This window comes from Genypterus blacodes, unplaced genomic scaffold (genome assembly GCF_046128005.1).
Source record: "Genypterus blacodes isolate CSIRO-AG114 ecotype Tasmania unplaced genomic scaffold, CSIRO-AGI_Gbla_v1 ptg000055l_1, whole genome shotgun sequence".
Classification (NCBI taxonomy): Eukaryota; Metazoa; Chordata; class Actinopteri; order Ophidiiformes; family Ophidiidae; genus Genypterus; species Genypterus blacodes.
The window spans coordinates 2,098,495-2,118,483 of record NW_027466867.1 but is presented as its reverse complement, the minus strand read 5'-3'; the positions used below and the strand labels follow the sequence as shown (position 1 = coordinate 2,118,483).

Genomic DNA, 19,989 nt, shown 5'->3' with positions numbered 1-19,989 from the left:
ATCTGCTGTCAACTCCCAATACTCCAAACTCCTACTTCATCACTTACCTCAGAAAGTAGCAGCTCAACCTGGATGAAGGCCTCCAGGCGCTCCGACCGACAGACCGACCGCCCGCCCCTCCGCCATCAATAAAAGGCGTCCGGCGGCTTAAAGCTCCTGCGTCGCCCTTGACGAAGGGGGACCAGCATGCACTCTGGGAGTCGGTCCCTAATTGCCACGCTACGGCCGCCCACAGCAGCGAACAGTTAGTCTGGGTCAAATGCAGAGGACAAATTACAATGAAAACAATTACTGCTGCCATTAAAGAAGAAGAAGAACTGGCTGTACACACACAAATCATCCAAATACGTTTTTCCTCAATTAATGAGTGAGAAAGTTCATTTAACCTCTGTTTGGTCCCTATGGGAGGGAGGAAGGACCTTGTTACTATGGCGCCAATGATGAGGCGCACCCTGATACACTGCTGCCACCTAGTGACCAGAAGTAATACACAGCTAAACACACACACTTCACATCATAAACACAGCATTAATGACGTTTAAAGTACAAATACAATTAAACAGTTAGAAACCAGGAACGTATCAGAATGTTGCTGCTTGGTGTCGTTTGCCATTTTATTGATAATCATACTTTCACACAATAACTGCTTATTGAAGTGGAGCTGCATGATGCTCGGCCTTAAGAAGTCGACTAAAACAAACTGAGAAATAAAGGAAAATCTAAAATCTAAAACTCTAAACACTTCCCATTTATCTGGAGAACAAGGCAACGGAACACTGGAGCCTCTCTGGAGTACAGAACAATACTTTTTCTTTTTTTTAAACAGTTGTCATCCTTACTGTGGCGGCGTTTAAGAGGCATTCTGGGAGGATTTAGACAATAAAATACTGAAATTAAATGACAAAGGAAACATCAAAACAATGACTGACAGGAAAGACAGGAAGAATGAGCTTTTTATCTGAAAATATATTGTTAGAAGTCGTCCCCTCACTGAAACTGAAGGAAGCAGGGAATTCTGGGATAAATCTAGACGAGCGTTGACGTCCGCTTGTGTATAAAACATTCTGATTCTCTGGTTGAACGCCGATAAACCGTAAAATATGAAGTCATTAAAATACGAGCTCAGAGTCAGGAAGTGAGATTCTTCATCCGGGTCCAAGTTGAAGCTTGAGTTAAATAAATAAGAGTAAGAAAAGAAGTTAGTAAAAATACGGAGACTCTGTGAATGAGATCAGATGTTGCCGGTGAGGGCCGAGTCCATGAGGTCGTCGTCTTCGTTCCGCATGTAGACGGGACTGGGCCGGGACGGACGCTCCGACGCCAGCATGGACAGGGGGACGTCGGAGGCGGAGATGGGCGAGCGGGACCAGGTGTCGGCCTTCATGGGGTGAGACGTGGGCCCCATGGACATGGACGCCTTCTTCTTCTCCTTCTCCCGTTCCCGCTCTCTGTCCCTGTCCCTTTCCCGCTCCCTCTCCTTCTGCTTCTTCTTCTCCTTTTTGTGCTTCTTGTGCTTCTCTCCCGAGCTGAGCGGGATGGAGCTCATGTAGTCCTGCGGGGGCAGCGGCCTCATGGTCTGGTCGTCGTCGGAGCTGGGGCTGTTCTGGTGGGACTTCTCCGCCACCGAGCTGCTGCCCGACTCGCTCTCGCTGTCGTGGTTGAGCGGCGTGTAGCCCGGCGAGCGGCTGTGGCTGGGCGAGGAGCGGTCGTGCTTGGGCGTGGAGCCGCTGAACAACGGCGAGGCTTTGAGGCTGGAGATCTGGGGCCGCATGGACTCGCCGGAGCCTTCCCCTGCTTTCTGGTGGCTCACCTTGGCCTTGATGCTGGGCGAGCCGCCGTCAGGTTTGCTGATGATGATCTTGGCCAGGCCCGTCCCGCTCCCCCCGCCTGACTTGGGGTCCATCAGCTTCTTATCGCCGCTGCTCCCACCTGAGACCGACACTTTGGCCTTCCCCTCTTTATCCGACTTGTCCCGTTTGTACTCTCCGCTCTGGGAGGACATGGCGTGTTTGGAGGGTCCCATGTTTGAGGGCCCGCTGCTGGGGGCGTTACCGGGACCGCCACCGGGACCAGAGCCGCCGCCACCGCTTCCCCCGACAGGTGGGCCCACCTCACAGCCGTCCTCCCCCACCCCTCCTCCGCCCACGCTCTTTAGTTTGTCGATGACCGCCGTCAGAGAGGGCTTCTTGTTGCGGCTGGGCGACTTCCCTTTGGCGTTGGGGTTGTTTGCGTTATTCTGACCAGCGTTTCCGCTGTTCCCACTTCCTCCTCCTCCTCCGCCCCCACTTCCTCCACCTCCTCCCCCTCCACCGCCACCTCCCGCTCCGCTTCCTCCTCCCGACCCTCCGCCGCCACTTCCTCCGCCGCCGCCGCCGTACTGAGCCTGAGGGCCTCCTGAAAAGGTCATGGAGCCAGAAGAGGAAGAGCTGGAGGAGGATGAGGAGGACGTAGAGCCAGAGGAGCTCCCGCCCATTGGCTTCTGTGAGCCCATACCCCCACCTGAAGAAGATTTGGACCCTCCCGGACCGCCGCTTCCTGAGCTTATGGGAGATTTAGCCTTTGAGGAAGGAGGCGTTCCTGGAACCTGGGGCTGCTGCATCTTCAGAGGCGAGGACATTTTGTCTCCGGAGCTTCCAGAGCGGGAGTGAGACGGCGAGATGTTGGGCTTGATGCTGGGATTCATGAGCGACCCTGCAGGCTTCCCCCCCTGAGGCTTGATCTTGTTACCGCTTCCAATTCCACCTCCACCGCCTCCCGGGCCAGCCAGTCCGTGTTTAGTGATGGGGGAGGAGCCTGGTTTGCTGACCCCCATCCCCTGAGAGGAGCCTTTGGACTGCGACTGTCCGCCTCCCACGCCTACGCCCACGCTGCCTGGTTTGGAGCTGCTCCCTTGTGTCATGGAGCCTTCTTTTGTCTTGATCTTTCCAGAAGAGGAAGAGGAGTGAGAATGGTGGCTTTTGCTGCTGCCGGTGCCGCCTGAGCCGCCGGTGCTGCTGGTGGCTGAGCTGCTGGACGTGTACCCGCTGTGGGACGAGGTCTTCCCCCCCGTGATCGTCCCTTTGGGGATCTGAATTGTGATCTTGGGAATAGGAGGCGTGGCGCCGCCCGGAGGGGTTTGCGAGCGTCCAGAGCTCCCGGGAGATTTGGAGCCTCCTCCGCTCATGCTTCCTCCGGAACCCGAGCCGCCGCTGGGCGGGGTGTAGGGTCGCCCCCCCGAGCTGTGAGAGGGGGACTTACCATCGGGGTCCAGCTTCTTTCGCTTGGGAGGTTTTTCTTTAGACTTTCCCTCGCTGGAGGGGGTCCTGCTACGTTTCACCTGCTTGCCCTCTGTGGAGCCGACGCCCATCCCCATCCCGGAGCCGCCTCCCCCACCGCCTCCGTTATCGTCTTTGGGTCGCATGAGTCCCTGCTGCTGCTGCTTCACTTTGGCCTCTGCACTCTTAAAGTCACTGCATGCTCCACTCAGGGAGATCATGAGGGGGCTCTGTCCTCCTCCTCCTCCTCCTCCTCCTCCGTGAGACGAGTGTGTGTCCCCCAAATCGGGTGCTTGCCCCAGAATGGGTTTACCTCCACCACTGTTCCCTCCAAACACCATACCCATATCAAAAGGGTCCTTGAGTGAGGGTTCAGGGGTGTTCTGCCCGTGTGAGGGGGGGTTCTGTGGCGTCCCTGCTGGGGTGTTCTGCTGGCTTCCTCCGCCAAAACTCTTGACCAGGTCCATATCTCCATCTGCACTCGGAGAGCTGTCGTCAAAGTAGCCCTGGGAGAAGCCGTGGCCTGAGGTCAGGAGGTCGGGGTTGAAGTCTGCCGCGTCAGGGAAGAAGTTAGTGGAGGACGTATCGCTGTTGGGCGTCGCGGCGGTCGCGGCCGCCTCGGCAATCAGGTCGGCGGCGTCCGGAAAAGGATTCTCGTTGCTGTTGGTGTTGAAAATATCCGCCGAGTCGAACACGGCGCTGCCCTGGCCTGAGCTGGAGGAGTCGCGGATGGGCGTGCCTAAGGGGCCGCCGTCTTCCCCGCCGCTGCCCATGTGGTGCTGCCCGTGGCTCCCGCTGGCGCCCTTACCCGTCTGCTCGGGTAAATCCGACAGAATCTCAGTGATATCAGCGCCGATGCTGTCAGAGCTGGGGAGACGAGTGATCCGAGGCGGCAGGTTGCCTTGCTGCTGCTGCTGAGACTGGACGTGAGATTGTGAATAAGGCATGCTGGGGCCGGAGGGCGGCGTTCCACACTGGCTGGGTGCCGGCGTGATGCTGTGGGGCGTGTCCAAGCCGTCGCCGGGCAGGTTGACGTCGAAGATGGGATTTTGTGAGGCGTCCACGTCCATGGAGAGGAGCTCGCGGTGGAAGTCGTCCTCGTGACTCACCTGGTGTTGGAGGTGGTGCATGGACTGCTGGGACTTCATGCCTATTCCCCCCGGACCACCAGGAGCTCCGGGCATCATGCCGCCTTTCTCTGTTCCCCGCGGCCGCTTCTTCTTCCCTTTGGAGCTTCCTCCAGGACAGCTGCCGCTTGCGCTCTCCGTACGCGGTGAACCGGACGATGAATTCTGCCTCTCTAACGGACTGGAGCCGTACAAGGTAGCAAAGTCTTGGCTGGGGTTGTCCTTCAGCAGGTTCATCAACATGGGGTGATTCTTGGTGTTGCTTGCAGGGGAGGAGGTCGGCGGTGGAGTTTGGTGTGGCGCTGGTGCATTCTGGGAGCTGGGACTCGAACCCACACTTCCGGTTATCTGTAACAGACTGGTCAGGATGGGATTCTGGGCGACTTTGCTGTAGTCGTCTGCGAGGCCTTGACCCTGCTGGTTTTGTTGATGTTGTTGCAGTTGTTGCTGTCCAGCCGCTCCACCCTGGGCCATGCATTCTGCTCCTGGTGTTTGGCTGCGGTTCATCCCAAACAAGGAGGCGATGGGGCCTGCGTAATTAGGCCCCCCGGGGGGTCCACCTCCGGTCGGTGTGTTGCCCCCTATGAGCCCCGGCAGTCCCATAGGGTTCGGCCCATCCACTGTGTTGTTGTAGCTGGGGCTGCCAGAAGGGGGCAGGTTGGTCTTCACCATGATCTCCACCGTCTCTGCGATCAGTGAGAGAGCCGGAGTGTCCGCCTGGATCGTCTCTGCTTTCCTTCGGATGGCGCGCATCGTCACAGGGATGGACATGCATCTAAGGAGAAGAAGAAGAGGAAGAAGAAGAGAGTAAATGAAGGGTAGAAGAAGAAGCTGAAGCCTCATTCAGAGGGAGAGTTTGGAAATCGTTTCAGAGTGTTAGTTTGCCTCGAAGAACCGTCTCAGATCGCATTACTGACATCGCACAACATTAATAGAAGACTGAAGGACTCTGCATGGGATTTCCAATTTTCTCTCTGGCCCGTGACGAGACAGCGGACCTGACCAACACCACCTGACTGAGCATTTCTGATCTTGGAATAACCACTGAGTTTGACGAGCGGATAGGAACTGCATGAGAGCTGAGGACGAGTTGGAGAGTCTCGATTTGGCAATGAACAAACTTGAGCACACATTTGAAAAGTAAAGTGGCCTTAGTACAGATGGAGCTCCAGGCATGATTGCCTCTCTAAAAGGGGTTAATTAGATTTGGCAACAAAAGAACTGAATTCTCTCAGTAATTAATTAATCTCTCAAACCTAAATTTGATCAAAAGCGGAGAGCTAAGCAGCCGGCAGTTTAAGGAGTTACTGAGCGATCCTGACTCAGAGTGCGTCGGTCTCGTTTATCATTATGAGGGGGGGGGGGGCGTGCTCATGCAGTTTTATGAACAGCGGGATGAAGTCAAGTCAATTCGTGGAGATGAAGGGAAAACCTGTTGCAGAACTCAGCCGCAGCGAGAGTCTGAGTGATCTAGGGTTCATGGTTGACATTACTCAAGCCCTCTCTGTGTCTGGCTCACTAAAGGTTCCCCACCCTCTGCTGTACAGTGCAGGAGCAAATGATGATCTCACCTCTGGACCACTTTTGTGATGAAATCGTCTGTGCAGATCAGAGCGTCTGACAGGCCTTTGTACAGCTTGCAGGACACCTGTCTGGAGTCAATCACCTCCATAACCACTAGAGGGGGAGGTCAGATAAGAAGGAGGACTCAGGTTATCAACAATCAGTCAAAGCCAAACCATGAGGTCACAAAAACACATGAGAGTCTTTTTGTAGATGCTTGTGCTCACCACAGACTAATGATTCATTGACAGGATGCTGGAATGAGACGCTGAAACTGGAGTCTGTGAGAGGGCAAACTTCAAACTGCAGCAGGCCTGCACTGTCTGAAAGGAAACAGCAAAGACCCAACAACTCATCAGATCTACAGTAATGTCATACACCAGAAACAAAAACAGTCGAACCCACGCTGTTGACTGGCCGAACGAACCGACGGCCTGATTCTCACCTTCTTTGACAGAGGTTCTTTTCACGCAGCTGCCAATCAGAGTGTTGTAGGCTGCTTGGTGGCGGATGATGTCCAGCAGGGCCGGTACCTGGGCCGGGTGGCGGAAAGGGATCTTGGTCACGAGTGTCCCTTGGAGGGATCGGCCGTCCTGCACGGGGGCGTCGCCGTTCAGGAAGTAACAGTGCTGCTGATCTGGCAACACCTACGAGAGCAGAAAGAGGAATTTCGTTCACAAAAAGAAGGGTCACTGCCTCATTTCTGAAGGTCACGGCCTGGTAGCGCGTCCTCTCACCGAGTAGAAGTGCATGTTGCGTGGGGGCGGGGGAGGGGAGCTGCCTTCCTCCAGGAGCTGGAGCTGGCTCTGCACGACCAGCTGGTAGAGGGGAGACAGGCTGGGGGAACTCTCAAACACTGGGATCGCTGCAGGAGACAGAGACGGAGAGACTTTGGCGTTGGAATGTAGTTTGTAGTATTTTCAATTTCCTTTTCATCCTTAACCATTTTTTCTACAACTAATACTGAAATGACTGAAGTCTCTGTGACTCACAGGTAGCATTGCCCATCCTCTGAATGAAGGAGAGGGAGAAAGGCATGGGCCGGTTCATCTTGAGGAAGAAGCAGGCAGGCAGGTCCACACAGTTGGAGTTGGTCACGTTGGAGAAGGAAGGCGTCCTGAAACCCAAACACGTCATCATTTCATCAGCAGTCTGTAATTAAAAAGACTTCAGTCAACAAGGCAGCGAGAGCAAAGCGGCTACGTACCCTTTGTTGTCGACAGGGTGGGATCCGGTGATGAGCGGAGCGATTGGAAGCTTGTAGACTGACGAGGTTCCCTCAATGGTCACAGACACGCTGACACCCAGTGAGCGCGGCACTGCAGAGACCACAGAGTGACCGCAGATCAGTCAACCAGTGAATAGAATTCGTATCACCTCCTCTCCTGATCTTTCTTCATCACCTCCTTACCATTGCTGTCTGTGAAGTTGAGCTGCGTCCCCGTTCCCTCCTCAAATACGTCATAAGGCGACACGTAACACTGGAGAGAAACAAGATGGCCACCGCTCCTTGCCGTCAGCAGGCCCACGCTGCCGTGAAGGATGGTCTCCACTGTGTTAGCGTTGGTGGCTAACCTAGGAGGGATAAATGGATTAAAATACAATGAATGGTAAATGGTCTCCTAACATGAACCTTGATTTAGTGGTGTAATAATAAATGCTGCTGCCATTGTGTCTGTAACTGACCTAAACATGTGCATCATCTTAGTGAGATCGAGTTCCAGAGACTGTAGCGCGATGTACATCTTGGTCTTCAACTTGCTGTGAAACAAAGAAATGAAGCGAGGTCATTCTCTGTTGTCTGGGAATTTATGGATTCATGTTCTTCACCAACAATGCATATCTATAAGGTGCTTCCTCTCAGACCTCCTCAGAGCCGACTTACTTGTCCCCGGGGAGCTTGTACAGGTTGACCAGACCCTTCAGATGTTTGGAGAACTCTTCAAAGTTCTTCTCCCTGATGCAAGTAAGAGAAGGGATGAAGTGGACGGGTGTCAGGATGAGAAACCCTAGATTTAGACTGTTTACTAAACTGAATATTACGACGCAGTGTGTTATTGCCTCTTACCTTAGGTGCTGGATCAGCTCAGGACAGCTCTGCAACCAACAAGAAAGAAAAACAAATGAATTATATGTTTTGATGTCAACAAATGTAGCAGATGAGCCGTGGAGCCATGTGAAGCCTCAAACTTACCGTAGGATTTTCTCCGTGATGAGCCACTTTGACGTCCACGAGCTCACCACCAGTGTCCAGCTGCACCTCCACATAAAACATGTCTGACGTGATGTAGCACTCTGTCCCTGAGGGGCTGAGATGGGAGCCCAGCCTGGAGCACAGAAGGACACAAAACAATCACACTCAGATTTATGTTCCTGCTAACATAATGAGGGGTGCTGGGAAGTTTAAGAAATTATGGAATCCAGCTACAGGATCCGAATGTTTGATCTTTAGTTTAATGTTTGATGTAGCACCCAGATGTTTAACATGGATAAGACATGAATGCAGAATTTGCACAGCGTTTACGTTGTGTTTTAGTTTTAGACATTTTTACAATATCCCATTTAAAGACCTTTCAGTAACCTTACACAGCAGATTTGGAGAGCCGAGAAAATGGATCGAAAATTGCACGGCACTCAGATTTGCACTGAGCCAAAATTCTATTGAAGAAATGTAACAGCTGACCCTCTTCATTTAGCCGACTCGGCACATCTGCTGATGAGCCTTTTAGCACCGATCTCTGCTGCGTTCAGGGGAAAACGACTTATCATCAATCTGAACTGTTTCCAAACAAAGGTCTTCCTCCGCTAAAGGTTAAAGTCTGAACCATCCAGTCACACCAGGAGTGAGCTAGTGAGAGACTTAATGAACATGAGAGACAGACAGACTCACATGTTTTGCCGGGCGATGGATTCTAAACGGTCTGTCATGGAGGGCAAAGACGACACTGTAACAAAGAAAACATTAAAAATCATTACTTGGTCTTTACACAAACCACAGAATCAATGTTAGGATGCCAGGATATCTAAATCTTTAATAAGTGTACAGAGGAAGAACACCAACTGTAAAGTCTCCTTGTTACTATCCGTTCTAACACAGCTCTGTTGTTGTTAAGGGAAAGTAACACTCCAAAATAACCGCCCGTCCTGTAAGCTGACTGTCTCACCTTTCAGTGCTCTCTGCAGGGTCTCCAGGCAGGTGAGCAGAAGCTGGTGCCCAGCAGCATTCATCACACCGCGCTTCTCCTGGGAGACAGGGTGGGAAAAAAACAAGACAAAGAGAGAAGAGTTCAGAAAGTCCAACAGCTCAGACGGGTCAAACCACTGACAGTCTTACTCTTACTGGTCCCAGGCCATCAGCCCAACCCCAAGGCTAAACCCAGTTACAGCCTGACATTGGTACTGTGAATTCTCAGAGAGGACGTGGTCTCAGCCTCACCATGGCCTGACGCACAACTTTGCAGGTCTCCTGCCAGGGCCGTGCAGCATTGTGTTTGGCATGGAGCCGCTCCAGCAAAACAGACATACGGCTCTGCCTCTCCGCTTCTGAAACAAAGACATTTAACATTAGAGGAGAAGTTACTGTGCAGAACTATAAAATGTCCACGTCTTTTTTCAGAACTGTAATGAACTTCATCTCTGAGCAGGTGAGTAGAGGGCAAAATTCAGATTATTTAGTTTAGACTTAAAATATCTACAAAATGATAGAGATGATCGAATCAAATCCAGGTCATTTCTCTTTCCAACATTGTCATTGTTGTAAAAAAAAAAAAGAAGATAAAATGAGTCCATGTGACAAGACAGCATAACACACATGTATGTGAGGTGGATCTGTACACATGCAACCTAAACAAAACATCATCACAATCATCCATTGTTACAATCAGCATTGACTCGTTTAGTAACACATCTATACAAACACTAAACTCTACTCAACGGGCGTTAACTGAGCAGCATCTGAAGTATAACTAAATGACGGAAGATGAGCCAGGCAGATGGTGAGTTGATGAGTTGAGTCATATCCAGATTGTTACCACTAATGTTAGCATGTTGTTAGCCTTTCGCTATTTACTATGAGGCTAACTTACCAAAACAAACCAGCGAGCACCGTCAACCGCTAACGTTGACCAAGTTAACATGACATAACTACGATACGCTTACTAACTTCACCAGCACGACTCAAACGCAGCACTTAAACATTTCAAAACAAAGACAAAACCCCCAAACTATTATCTACCCTCAGTAAAAAGTGGGCAGGCTAACTGTTAGCCGCTGTTAGCTTGCTTTGCTTTGGCCGGTCCACCGGTAACCGAAGCCGTGTTTCTAAAGCCGAGGCGCGGCCGGTACTGTTACCTGTGACGTCCTCTGGTTTCAGCCGGTCCCCGTGAGTCTGGTTCCCCGCTTGCTGGACCGACAGAGTTAGTTCTCTTGCAGGACTAGCGCTCTGCATTGTAACACCAGGAGCCGCCGCCATTTTCGCAGCTCTCCGCTCGCGCTTCCCGGCTTCCGTAGACCACATTCGGACTCTGAACCTTTGGCCGAGCGTCTAAACTAGTGTCAACAAAGGTGATGATTGCCACTGTCGTCTATATATTGGTAACATTTTGTCAATTATGTTTTCTGTTGACCTGTTTACGTCCTATATTTAACTTTAAATAATTCATCCTCGTAAATAAACAAGAGGGTGATCTGGGTGACCATTTCCACAACACCAAAAAGGAGGACATTATGCAGCATATCAATAAATTACCATGGTGTACATAGGACTCTGGTATACTCTCATTTACAATACAATTTTGTGGTTTGAAGATGTTTGTGTAGCTGAATAGGAAAAAATATTAATGAAAAGGCAAAAAGTGTTTGTTCACAGTATTTGAATTTGTTCAATACATTGTGGTGTTCAAAAACTGAGCACTGAGATGAATCTTTTGTGCCACAAAGCATAACATGTGTGGACTCAAATGCAAAAAACAAATAACAGGTAACATATATAATAATAAAAAAATGCTTTTTTGAAAAGCATAAATAACCTTTTATGTTAACAACAAAGGAGATTGTAAAGAAAACAACATTTACATTCAACTGCTCAAAACGTATAGCAAGTGCTTCAGTCATTTGGGGACTTCAGTGTCTTCATCTGTATGCGTGTGTGTGTGTGTGTGTGCGTGTGTGTGTGTGTGTGTGTGTGTGTGTGTGTGTCAGTTCGCGTCGTTGTCTATCTGCAATACTTCTGTTCTTTCCTGGCTGCATCCAAGAGTTTTTTTTGTTTCCAATCAACTTCTTGTACACCTCTGTGCAGTAATAAGTGAAATTGACACACACTTGCGGAGCCTTGTTTACGTTTTTACCCAATGATATAGCGGATATTTATCTGACACCGCTCTTAGCCAATCAGCGGATCCGACATTGCGGGCAAGTGGACGCCGATACGGGTCCGTTTCGCGGGTCCGCTTCGGAAGCGATACCTCCGCGGCGAATCCGTGGAGTCTTTTTGCTGTGTGGGTAGTGCCTCAAAAAGGAGGACAAATACGCGTCGGACGCCGGACGCTGGACTGTCCGGCCTAAAGCCGGACGTCTGGCCACCCATATGTCATTTTACTGTTTTCACGGTTATGTAGCAAAAGGCAACAAATGTCAATTTATTATCACGTTTAAAATCTTAAACCAAATCCTATTCCCAATTACATCTTGCCACTAAAGAATGCTGCCGGGGAAAAAATCAGACAGTGGACTGATGAAGACTCCAGATGGCGTACGATCCCTGCGAGTAAATGATTCATGTTTTGCCAAGAGCAATCAGGCGTCAAACTCCAAAGGAAGATTGAAATAATCATGATGATCCTCACATAATAATAAGTTCAAATGATAACATCATTCTTGTTTTACCTACAGTTTGGACATAATATAGAGGGATTCCTAAAATTGTGTCATTTGGTTAATTACACAATAGAACAATATTACAGAATCTCTCTCTCTCCCCCTCTCTCTGCCTCACACACACACACACACACACACACACACACACACACACACACACACACACACACACACACACACACACACACTCACACACCTGAGCCTATTGTACAGCTGAGCCTGTGGCAATGAGTGGTCTCCAGGGAGGATTTTCCCACCAACCATTATGACCTGCATACGAGAGGGAGCAGAAGTGTGTGCATGAATATGTGCTTTTGTGCGCAGGCAAAGATGAAGGCGGACGCACGGGTATAAACACACACACACACACACACAGACACATGCAGGAGATAGCTATAGACAGCAGTTGAGATGGAGAGGGACCAGATTGGCATCATCTGAGACAGCAGACAGACCTACAGATAGACATGAGAAAAGAGGGGAGGTGCCGCAATGTAATTGATGTGCCCACCAGGAGCTTTAGCTGGCTGCCTGGCATAGAAGAGGAGGTGGGCACCGCTGCCAAGACAGCAGCAGGAGAAAGGAACGGGAGGCGCAGGCCTTGGGGAGCACAGTAGTGGGCTGAAACCATGCCCATCAATCAGAGGCTAGTTCACCTTGCCATGCCAAGAGGGACCCCTCTCTGAGCTGAAGAAAAGGGTGGCACAGGGGGTAAGACTGGCACAGGCGCTAAAGCTCCTCTAATCCTCCTGGTGCACGTGTCACCGCCACGTCCGGATGGCAGTACAGTGGGCCGAGTCACACACATGACAAAGAGATAAAGAAATCAGTCCTCGTCTGAAAAGGAGCCGAGTGTGTAAAGCGTTAAAGTACAGCGGATGTCGTCACAAAATCAGCTAAAAGAATCTGTGTTGTTCATACGGCAGGACGGACGTTCTCATGTCAGATCTGCCCGATGACGCCACACCCGTATCCCGCACTAATACGTGATTAGGTGGATTGTTACTTTAACTGCAGGAAAGGTTATTCGTCCTATAAAACTGTAACAGGCCACAGCACCGCAGTTTGTTTTCTCTAATGGATTTTTCCATATAACACAGATTGTTCTAAACTGGAGCAAAAACAAGGATTATTGCCGTGTGTAACAGCTCTATAAACGCATGTATCCGATTTCCTCTCCAGGTTTACCACAAGAGACGACGCGTGAACAGCTTGGCAACCTTATTGAGCGCTTTGAAGTAGGCTACTCTCCTTTTTTTTCTCCTCCATCTCTCTTGGTAAACTTTCCTTCCTCCTCCCTGTGAATATAGAGAGCCTATTTGATGCATATGCGTCTCCTTCACTAATAATGACTATCAGACAAATTAACAAGACAATGGAAAACAACCGAGTGTGATGCTTGGTTTACAAGCGCTGTTATTAAGCTGTCTGTCAATCAAACGAACCGAACAAAGGGAATAAACTGAGCCTTTCTCTGTTCACCTATCATACAAGTTTTAGATCAGTGAACCCGAAGGCTGGAAAGGCTCCAGGAAACAGAGCAGCACCGAGGACACAGTTTCTGCTTCTTTGGCACCAAGTGCCTTGAAGTGCAAGGGCAGTTGGGTAGACGAGCTGGGAGGGCGGCAGAGGGGAGGGAAGAGGGAGAGACAGAGGGAGAGGGAGAGAGAAAGGAGGGGTCGGCCCTATAGGACCATTTGTGATGAGGCTCATTTGCACAACGGCACTTAATTGGCTACAACAATTAATTAATGTGTTGGAAAGTTGGCACAAAAAGTTCATTTAAGAGGGTTTTAATAAGCAATTAGGGAGAAGTTACCAGCGAGCGAGAAGCAACCACAAAAAAGGCACGGATGGAAGTACAAAGCCTAGCCAGGACTTTTTGGGAATAATGTGCCATATCTGGAAAGCGGGATGTGGTTCGCTCACATAATCAGTTACTTTACATCCCATTGTGATTGCTGATGACATTAAAATACATTATTTTTACCGCATACTTTTACATCCCCAACTGTTCACAACCCTTGCTCCTTCCAAAAACTGCATTGTCTTCTCTCCCCTTCATTCTCCCTCCCACTCTCTCTCTCTCTCTCCCTCTCTCTCTCTCTCTCTCTCTCTCTCTCTCTCTCTCTCGCCCTCTCCCTCACTCTGTGTATGAAATATCGCATGACTAATGAGTGGAGCAGGTTGAAATCCTGGGGAAGATGTCCTTGGAAGACGAATGCATTTTCAGCAGAATAATTAACTTAATTAACAAATTCACATGCATATTCATCAGCCTATTAATGTCTCCTCTGCGCGGCTTGATGAGCAGTGGGGTAATAACCATCTAATTTGCATACCCTGTTCACACGACTCCCCGTTTAAAGACAAAAATAAGGGAAGAGGAAGAGCAGGAGGAAGAGGGGCTGGAAAAAAAAAGAGAGAGAGAGAGAGAGAGAGAGAGACGGCAAATAGTAGACAGCAGAGGTGAGGAAGTGACATGGACGTGGATGTGGACATGGTTGGAACTGGACTAACAGTTTATCTGACGGATGTGTGTCATGAGGAGGGACAGCAAACACGATCCCGAACAGATTGACACAGTCTCTCTCCCCTCTTCCTTTCTTCCTTTCTTTCCCTTCCTCCCTCCCTCCCTCCTTCCCTCCTTCCCTCCCTCCCTCCCTCCCTCCCTCCCTCCCTCTCTCCCAACCTCGCGAGCCATCTTCCTCCTTTCCCGCTGTGCCATCATCACCATTTGCCTCACATCTATGCCACAGTGTTCCGTTTCCTACAGCTCAAACGAATGGGCTCGGGCTCTTTAATGGCCCTCTTAGCTTTTTAATCGTCCAAGTCAGGTTCCTGCACAGACACGGCAACATCAACCACAAACTGTTCTTATTTTGTTCAGTGGAAAACACACCATCATATCAGCGTGTGTCTCCCTCTCTCTCTCTCCCTCTCTCTCCCTCTCTTTCTCTCTGTCTGTCTCTTTCTCCTCTTCCTCTCTCAGGGGAATCTTCTTGGCATTGCTCCACTCCTTTCTTCTCCACTGCCAGGCTGCTGCTGCTGCTGCTGCTGCTGCTGCCGTCTCTGCTCTGTTACCACTGTCTGCACGCAACCTGGTGCTCCTAGCAACGCCACCTCTCTCCATCTCTCTCTCTCATTCTCTCTCTCTCTCTCTCTCTCTCTCTCTCGCCACCCCGGCTAATCACAGACACACACACACACACACACACAGTCACGTACACCTACATGATGTTTACTGTACTGTTTTGTGGAATCGCCATGGCTCAGTATTGGTCCTGCATTTTCTTTGGAGTATTATTATGGAATATTATTATGAGTCCATACAATATGAAGAAAACTAAGAGTTGCATGCTTTTGTAACTTCTTTTTCGCACGTACGCCCCTCCACCATCTCAAATTAATATGATACCATGTTAAACTGCATTTTGCACCCATATGGTTTTAGACATCATTACTAATTGTTACATTTGAGGTCCCTTCTGTTCTATTCATTTCCTTAAAGAAAAAAAAGCCTGTGTGTGTAACCTGCATTGCCAGGGATACGCATGCTGATTCCCCTGATTAATGCACCCACAGAGCTAGAACTAATCCATGAAATCACTTGCTACGGCGGCCGTATGTAGCTGGGGAACACTGCTATAAACTTGGCCGGGATGTGTCGCGATCGTCCGGCACAAATATGGGATTTCCATTTGTTCTCGTCGACGGACTCGTCATCTGAGACAATGTGGTGGGAACTCTTCCCGACGTCTGTCCGTCTCCCAATTGTTTCACTCCGGACTCGGACTTGGGCCTTTTTTTGTCATGGTAGCTGCGAGGATAACAAGTTGCAGAAATGCATCAATATCCAAACACTCTCCACCTTTGCACTTTATCACTTGTTCTCTCAGCTTTTCCTTTGAACTTTGAATCGCCTGTGATGTCATTCACGCTATCACATCTCACTCAGCAGCCCTTTGTGTCACTCAAACCAAACCAAACCATTTCAGAGTACGTTTTTCATTCTCATTACCAAATTTCTATGCGTCTTTTGTGTTGCTTTCTTATTTTGCTTTAAAAACATAATAGAATTTTTTGGAGGTGTGGAGCCTGGCCGGGTCGCCCTGATTTGCCCGAGGGCACGGTGGCGGTGGCGGTGGCGTGCGAGAGGAAGAGCTCAGCAAGGCGATTGAGATACAGAGCATTAGCCGGTGTCAGGAGGAAATTAAAGGCCAGATCGCTTTCTTAATCAGAGCACAAGCACAGCGTTAAGAAGGAATTAGGTCGACAGCTGCTGTGTCGCTGCTTACCTTGCTCCCTCTCTCTCTCTCTCTCTCTCTCACTCTCTCACTCGTTCTCACTCATTGCCATTCTCCTCTATTTTCAACCCTCAGTCCTCTAAACTCTTCTCTTCCTCTCGCGCCGTCTTTGTCATTCCCCCCGCGCCAGCCGTTCTTTATATCCCTGTCTCCCAGTAATATCTTGTTTGCTGTCCTATATCCCCATGTGTGCGCCGCATTTGTTTTTTGTTTGTTATTGTTGTTTATTTTGCCTGCGTCAGACCTGAGCTTTGGCTACGTGTCAGTGCCAGATGCACAAGCACAACAAAGATTAGTGATGAAAACCCCCGGAAAACCCAGAAAGGAATAGGAAGAGAGGAGAGGAGAGGAGAGGAGAGGAGAGGAGGGGAGAGGAGAAGAAAGGAGGGAAGTGGCGAAAAGAAAAGAGGAGAAGAGAGTGATGCATGATGGATACAGATGGTTTTTGGTTCTGTTCCAGGAGGCTCGGTAGTATCCCTGTGGCTGATGGATGAGCTGTCATTGTTGAGCTCTTCCACGTAAACCTGAGATGAATGGACAAACAGCAGTGGCCCTTTCCCTGTCGATCCATCTTCCTCTGTTTAGTTGTGCACTGTCCAGTTGCAATCCATCCAGAACACACACTCACATGTACACACACACACACACACACACACACACAAACAGGCGATGGTTCTGCAGATATGCATTTTTGAAAGCTAATACCATTATTTTTAGAGTAAGGTTGCCAGTAGCTGCTGTTGTGTGCCAGCATTAAATGTTTTTAAATTTGACCACTTTATGCCAAAGCGTGGCATAGATTCAGTGATTCCCTCAGAAGTTTATTGTTGCCAAGAATGAAAAATCATCTCTAAAATAATTTACACCATGGGAAACCAAAAGCCTCTAATGAGAGGAAATCTGGCAGTTCTTTAAATCACAGTGACCAACCTCTATTATTCAATAAAAGAAGGAAACCCCACGGCACAGACGCACAAGTCTCTCAAAATGTAGAATTAATTCACATAAAGCTTTATTATGAATGCATGGACTGGAGGGAGAATGAGCTAAAGTAGGCGGCATTGATGCTCCGCTATGTCTCACACACACACACACTCACACACTCACGCGCACGCCCTCAGATGTACAGGATTTATCACTTCCTCCGGGCCGGCCCTGGCAGCAACCGGCCTGATGTCTTGTCAGAGCGCCGTGTCACAGAGAGGGAAGGTGGGGTCGCATAGGTCAAGAGCCGGCCCGCTTTTTAATTTGGTAAATGCGGCGTACAAATTTTAATTTGTTGCTAATCAGCTGAATCAACTGGAATGACCCCCCCGAGCCCGGTTGCCAGCATCTTGCCCCGGCGCCTTCAGTGTTTTCTGGCGTGTGTGAGTGTGTGTGTGTGTGTGTGTCTGAAAACTTCCAACAAAGTGGGACGGCTTGAGGAATGTTTCTCTCTCGGCAGCAATCCATTTTGCAAGTGACATTTTGGGTGAATTATTGGTTAGAATTCCATCAAATATCAGACTTTTCTTCTTCTTCTTTTTTAATTCACGTCATTTTAACTTGAGCGGAATTAATCTGTAACTTTAACCTAAACTCCTCGCTGTTCCTTTGGTGCAGAAATGTCTTTTTGTAGTAGAAATTCCTGAATCGTGCTTAAATGTCATATAGGTTTAATCTGTTTCCTTTTATAGTCTGTTTAGATAAATTATGTGGCTCTCATATTATCAAAACAAAGATGGGATCGATTCCCTCTTCCCCGTTACAGCTGGTGATGAAATTGTCTATTTTATGGTCAACATCTATCTACATGTTAATGCACTTTGAGACGCCGTGGCTCTCACATTAGACACATGTTTACATAGACATAAGTCATAAATGTGTCATATAACATTATACTTCACTCCAATATAGTATATAATATTATACATGCAGTAAATAACCACAGACGTACAGTATAGTGCGCTGTGTCATACGGTGACATACGGCCTGATCCGCTCCCGTATAATCATTGTATTATAATTATAAAGTAAGTTTGGCACACACACGTGACGACCTCACAGGGACGGGAGCCGAGAGACACCCGCCGTCCTCTCCAAAGGGGAAAGAGCCGTTTTAAAGAACACTTAATTACGCTTTTGGCACGGCTTTACGTTTCGCCCCGAGGTGTTGGAGGAGCTTCTTCGCGGGCCTCGTCCCCTGTCAGAGCCTCGCTCGGCCCGATGAAACATTCATGAGAGCCGCCGCCGCTGTGCGCCGTGCGCCGTGCGTCCTCTCCTGCTCTACGATGTGCTGCCGTGTCACTTTTGTGTCAGCGTGCGGTTATTGGACTAGTATAGAGCCACAAGGTTCATAAATCTGAGCACCGTGCCACCATGCTGTCACCACACACATGTCACGGCTCGATTAATCACAGAGTCCATATAGGAGCTGTACTCATATACACGTATGACAACAATAAGGGGAAATAACTAATGACATTTGCTTAAGTGCTGTACAATTATGATGTACTGGTATTCCATTACACTTTTCCTTCCTCTGCTCCCGTGTGTGTGTGTGTGTGTGTGTGTGTTTGTGTGTGTGTGCTGGTGCCGATCTGTGCTCCAAAGCCTCCTGTTTGGTGATGCCCAGAGCCGGCGTGCAGCAGAGAGGAGAGGTGGCGTATGGGTAGGATGTCGAAGAAGCGCTGAGGAGGGTTTTTGAGGGTGGGAGGGGTAGTGGGGGGTTAGTATTGGGGGTAGGGTGGGTGGGTATGTATGTGTGTGTGTGTGTGTGTGTGTGTGCGTGCGTGGGGGGGCAACAGATGGTACGCCACGCTGCGAGGGACGTTGGCTGCCACGGAGGGGGGGCGGGTGTGTGTAGCGGGGGCAGATAAATGGGGGTGGGCGGGGGTACTTTTCCCCAAAGCGCCAGCAGGCACGATGGGGAGGGGGACTAGGTGTGTGTGTGTGTGAGTGAGTGTGTGTGTACGTGTGCACGCGTGCCCATGTTTATGCCGGGGTAAAGGAAAGAGGCATTCTCAGGAAGACTTTGAGTTGCTTCCGCGTGTTTGCATGTACGTGTATGTGTGTGTGTGTGTGTGTGTATGTGTGTGTGTATGTGTGTGTGTGTGTGTGTGTCCAACATTTAATAGAGTGACGAATCCCCACGCACCGGTACACAGCTAGTTCAAAGCCGTCACGTCTATACGCGAAAAGCGATGGTGAAATTACTCATAACCCAGTTGTTGTGATGAACTGCAAATCCTGATTTCCCCTTCAGACGCCATAAATCAGCCCGGAGCTAAACGGCCATATGTGAGGGGATCCAGCCGCCCGCTCGCTTTGATTCCTCCACCGTCTGACCAAGGCTGCAGGATTGAAACTTACCCTCCATATCCACGCATCCATACTCCCCATGCCTCCCCTCCTCTTCCTCATCCTCTTCAACACCTATGCATGCACAGACGGCACACGCGCACATAAAAAGGCACACGCACGCACACACAAACACAAACACACACACACACACACACACACCAACCCCCAATTACAGCGCCTGCCGGTAAACACACCAGCTTCAGCTTCGGCGGTATATATGGTGCTGCCTATTGAACAGATGTTGTGGAATTTAAGATGCACAAGCAGCCCACCACACCCCACCTCCCAGCACGTGCACGCAGGCACACACACGCCCGCCCGCACACACACACACACACACACACACACACGCCGTCTCTCCCTCCCCCCCCAGCTGGCCCTGCCACGAACGTGCCATGTGGCGTTCCATTCCCCCTGGCACTCCGACTCTGGCTGTGCCAACTCTGCCGCGTCTGGCCGCCGCCAACTGGAAAGAGCAAGAAAGCAGCACATACAGACTTGAGTAGACGCTCTCTGTCTGGAA

General features: G+C 49.7%; 1 protein-coding gene across 1 annotated transcript; it reads right to left on the bottom strand.

The window, feature by feature from the left end:
- Nucleotides 1-593: 593 nt before the first annotated feature.
- med1 (mediator complex subunit 1) lies at nt 594-10,438 on the bottom strand. The gene is made up of 16 exons (XM_076152038.1): nt 10,295-10,438; nt 9,381-9,487; nt 9,109-9,187; nt 8,835-8,889; nt 8,139-8,271; nt 8,013-8,041; nt 7,830-7,901; nt 7,631-7,705; nt 7,356-7,519; nt 7,152-7,263; nt 6,937-7,061; nt 6,682-6,809; nt 6,390-6,591; nt 6,172-6,267; nt 5,953-6,058; nt 594-5,156 (listed from the first exon to the last, which is right to left on the bottom strand). Exons 1-16 carry the CDS (start codon nt 10,413-10,415, stop codon nt 1,232-1,234), a joined length of 5,529 nt encoding a protein of 1,842 aa, XP_076008153.1. The 5' UTR covers nt 10,416-10,438; the 3' UTR covers nt 594-1,231.
- Nucleotides 10,439-19,989: the final 9,551 nt, after the last annotated feature.

Bases quoted from the DNA above. Each gene is read 5' to 3' on its own strand.
- med1 (XM_076152038.1), bottom strand. From the start codon at position 10,415: ATGGCGGCGGCTCCTGGTGTTACAATGCAGAGCGCTAGTCCTGCAAGA. The intron at 9,488-10,294 runs GTAACAGTACCG...TCTTTGTTTCAG, and splicing joins GAAACCAGAGGACGTCACAG to AAGCGGAGAGGCAGAGCCGT. The intron at 6,592-6,681 runs GTGAGAGGACGC...CTGCTCTCGTAG, and splicing joins GCAACATGCACTTCTACTCG to GTGTTGCCAGATCAGCAGCA.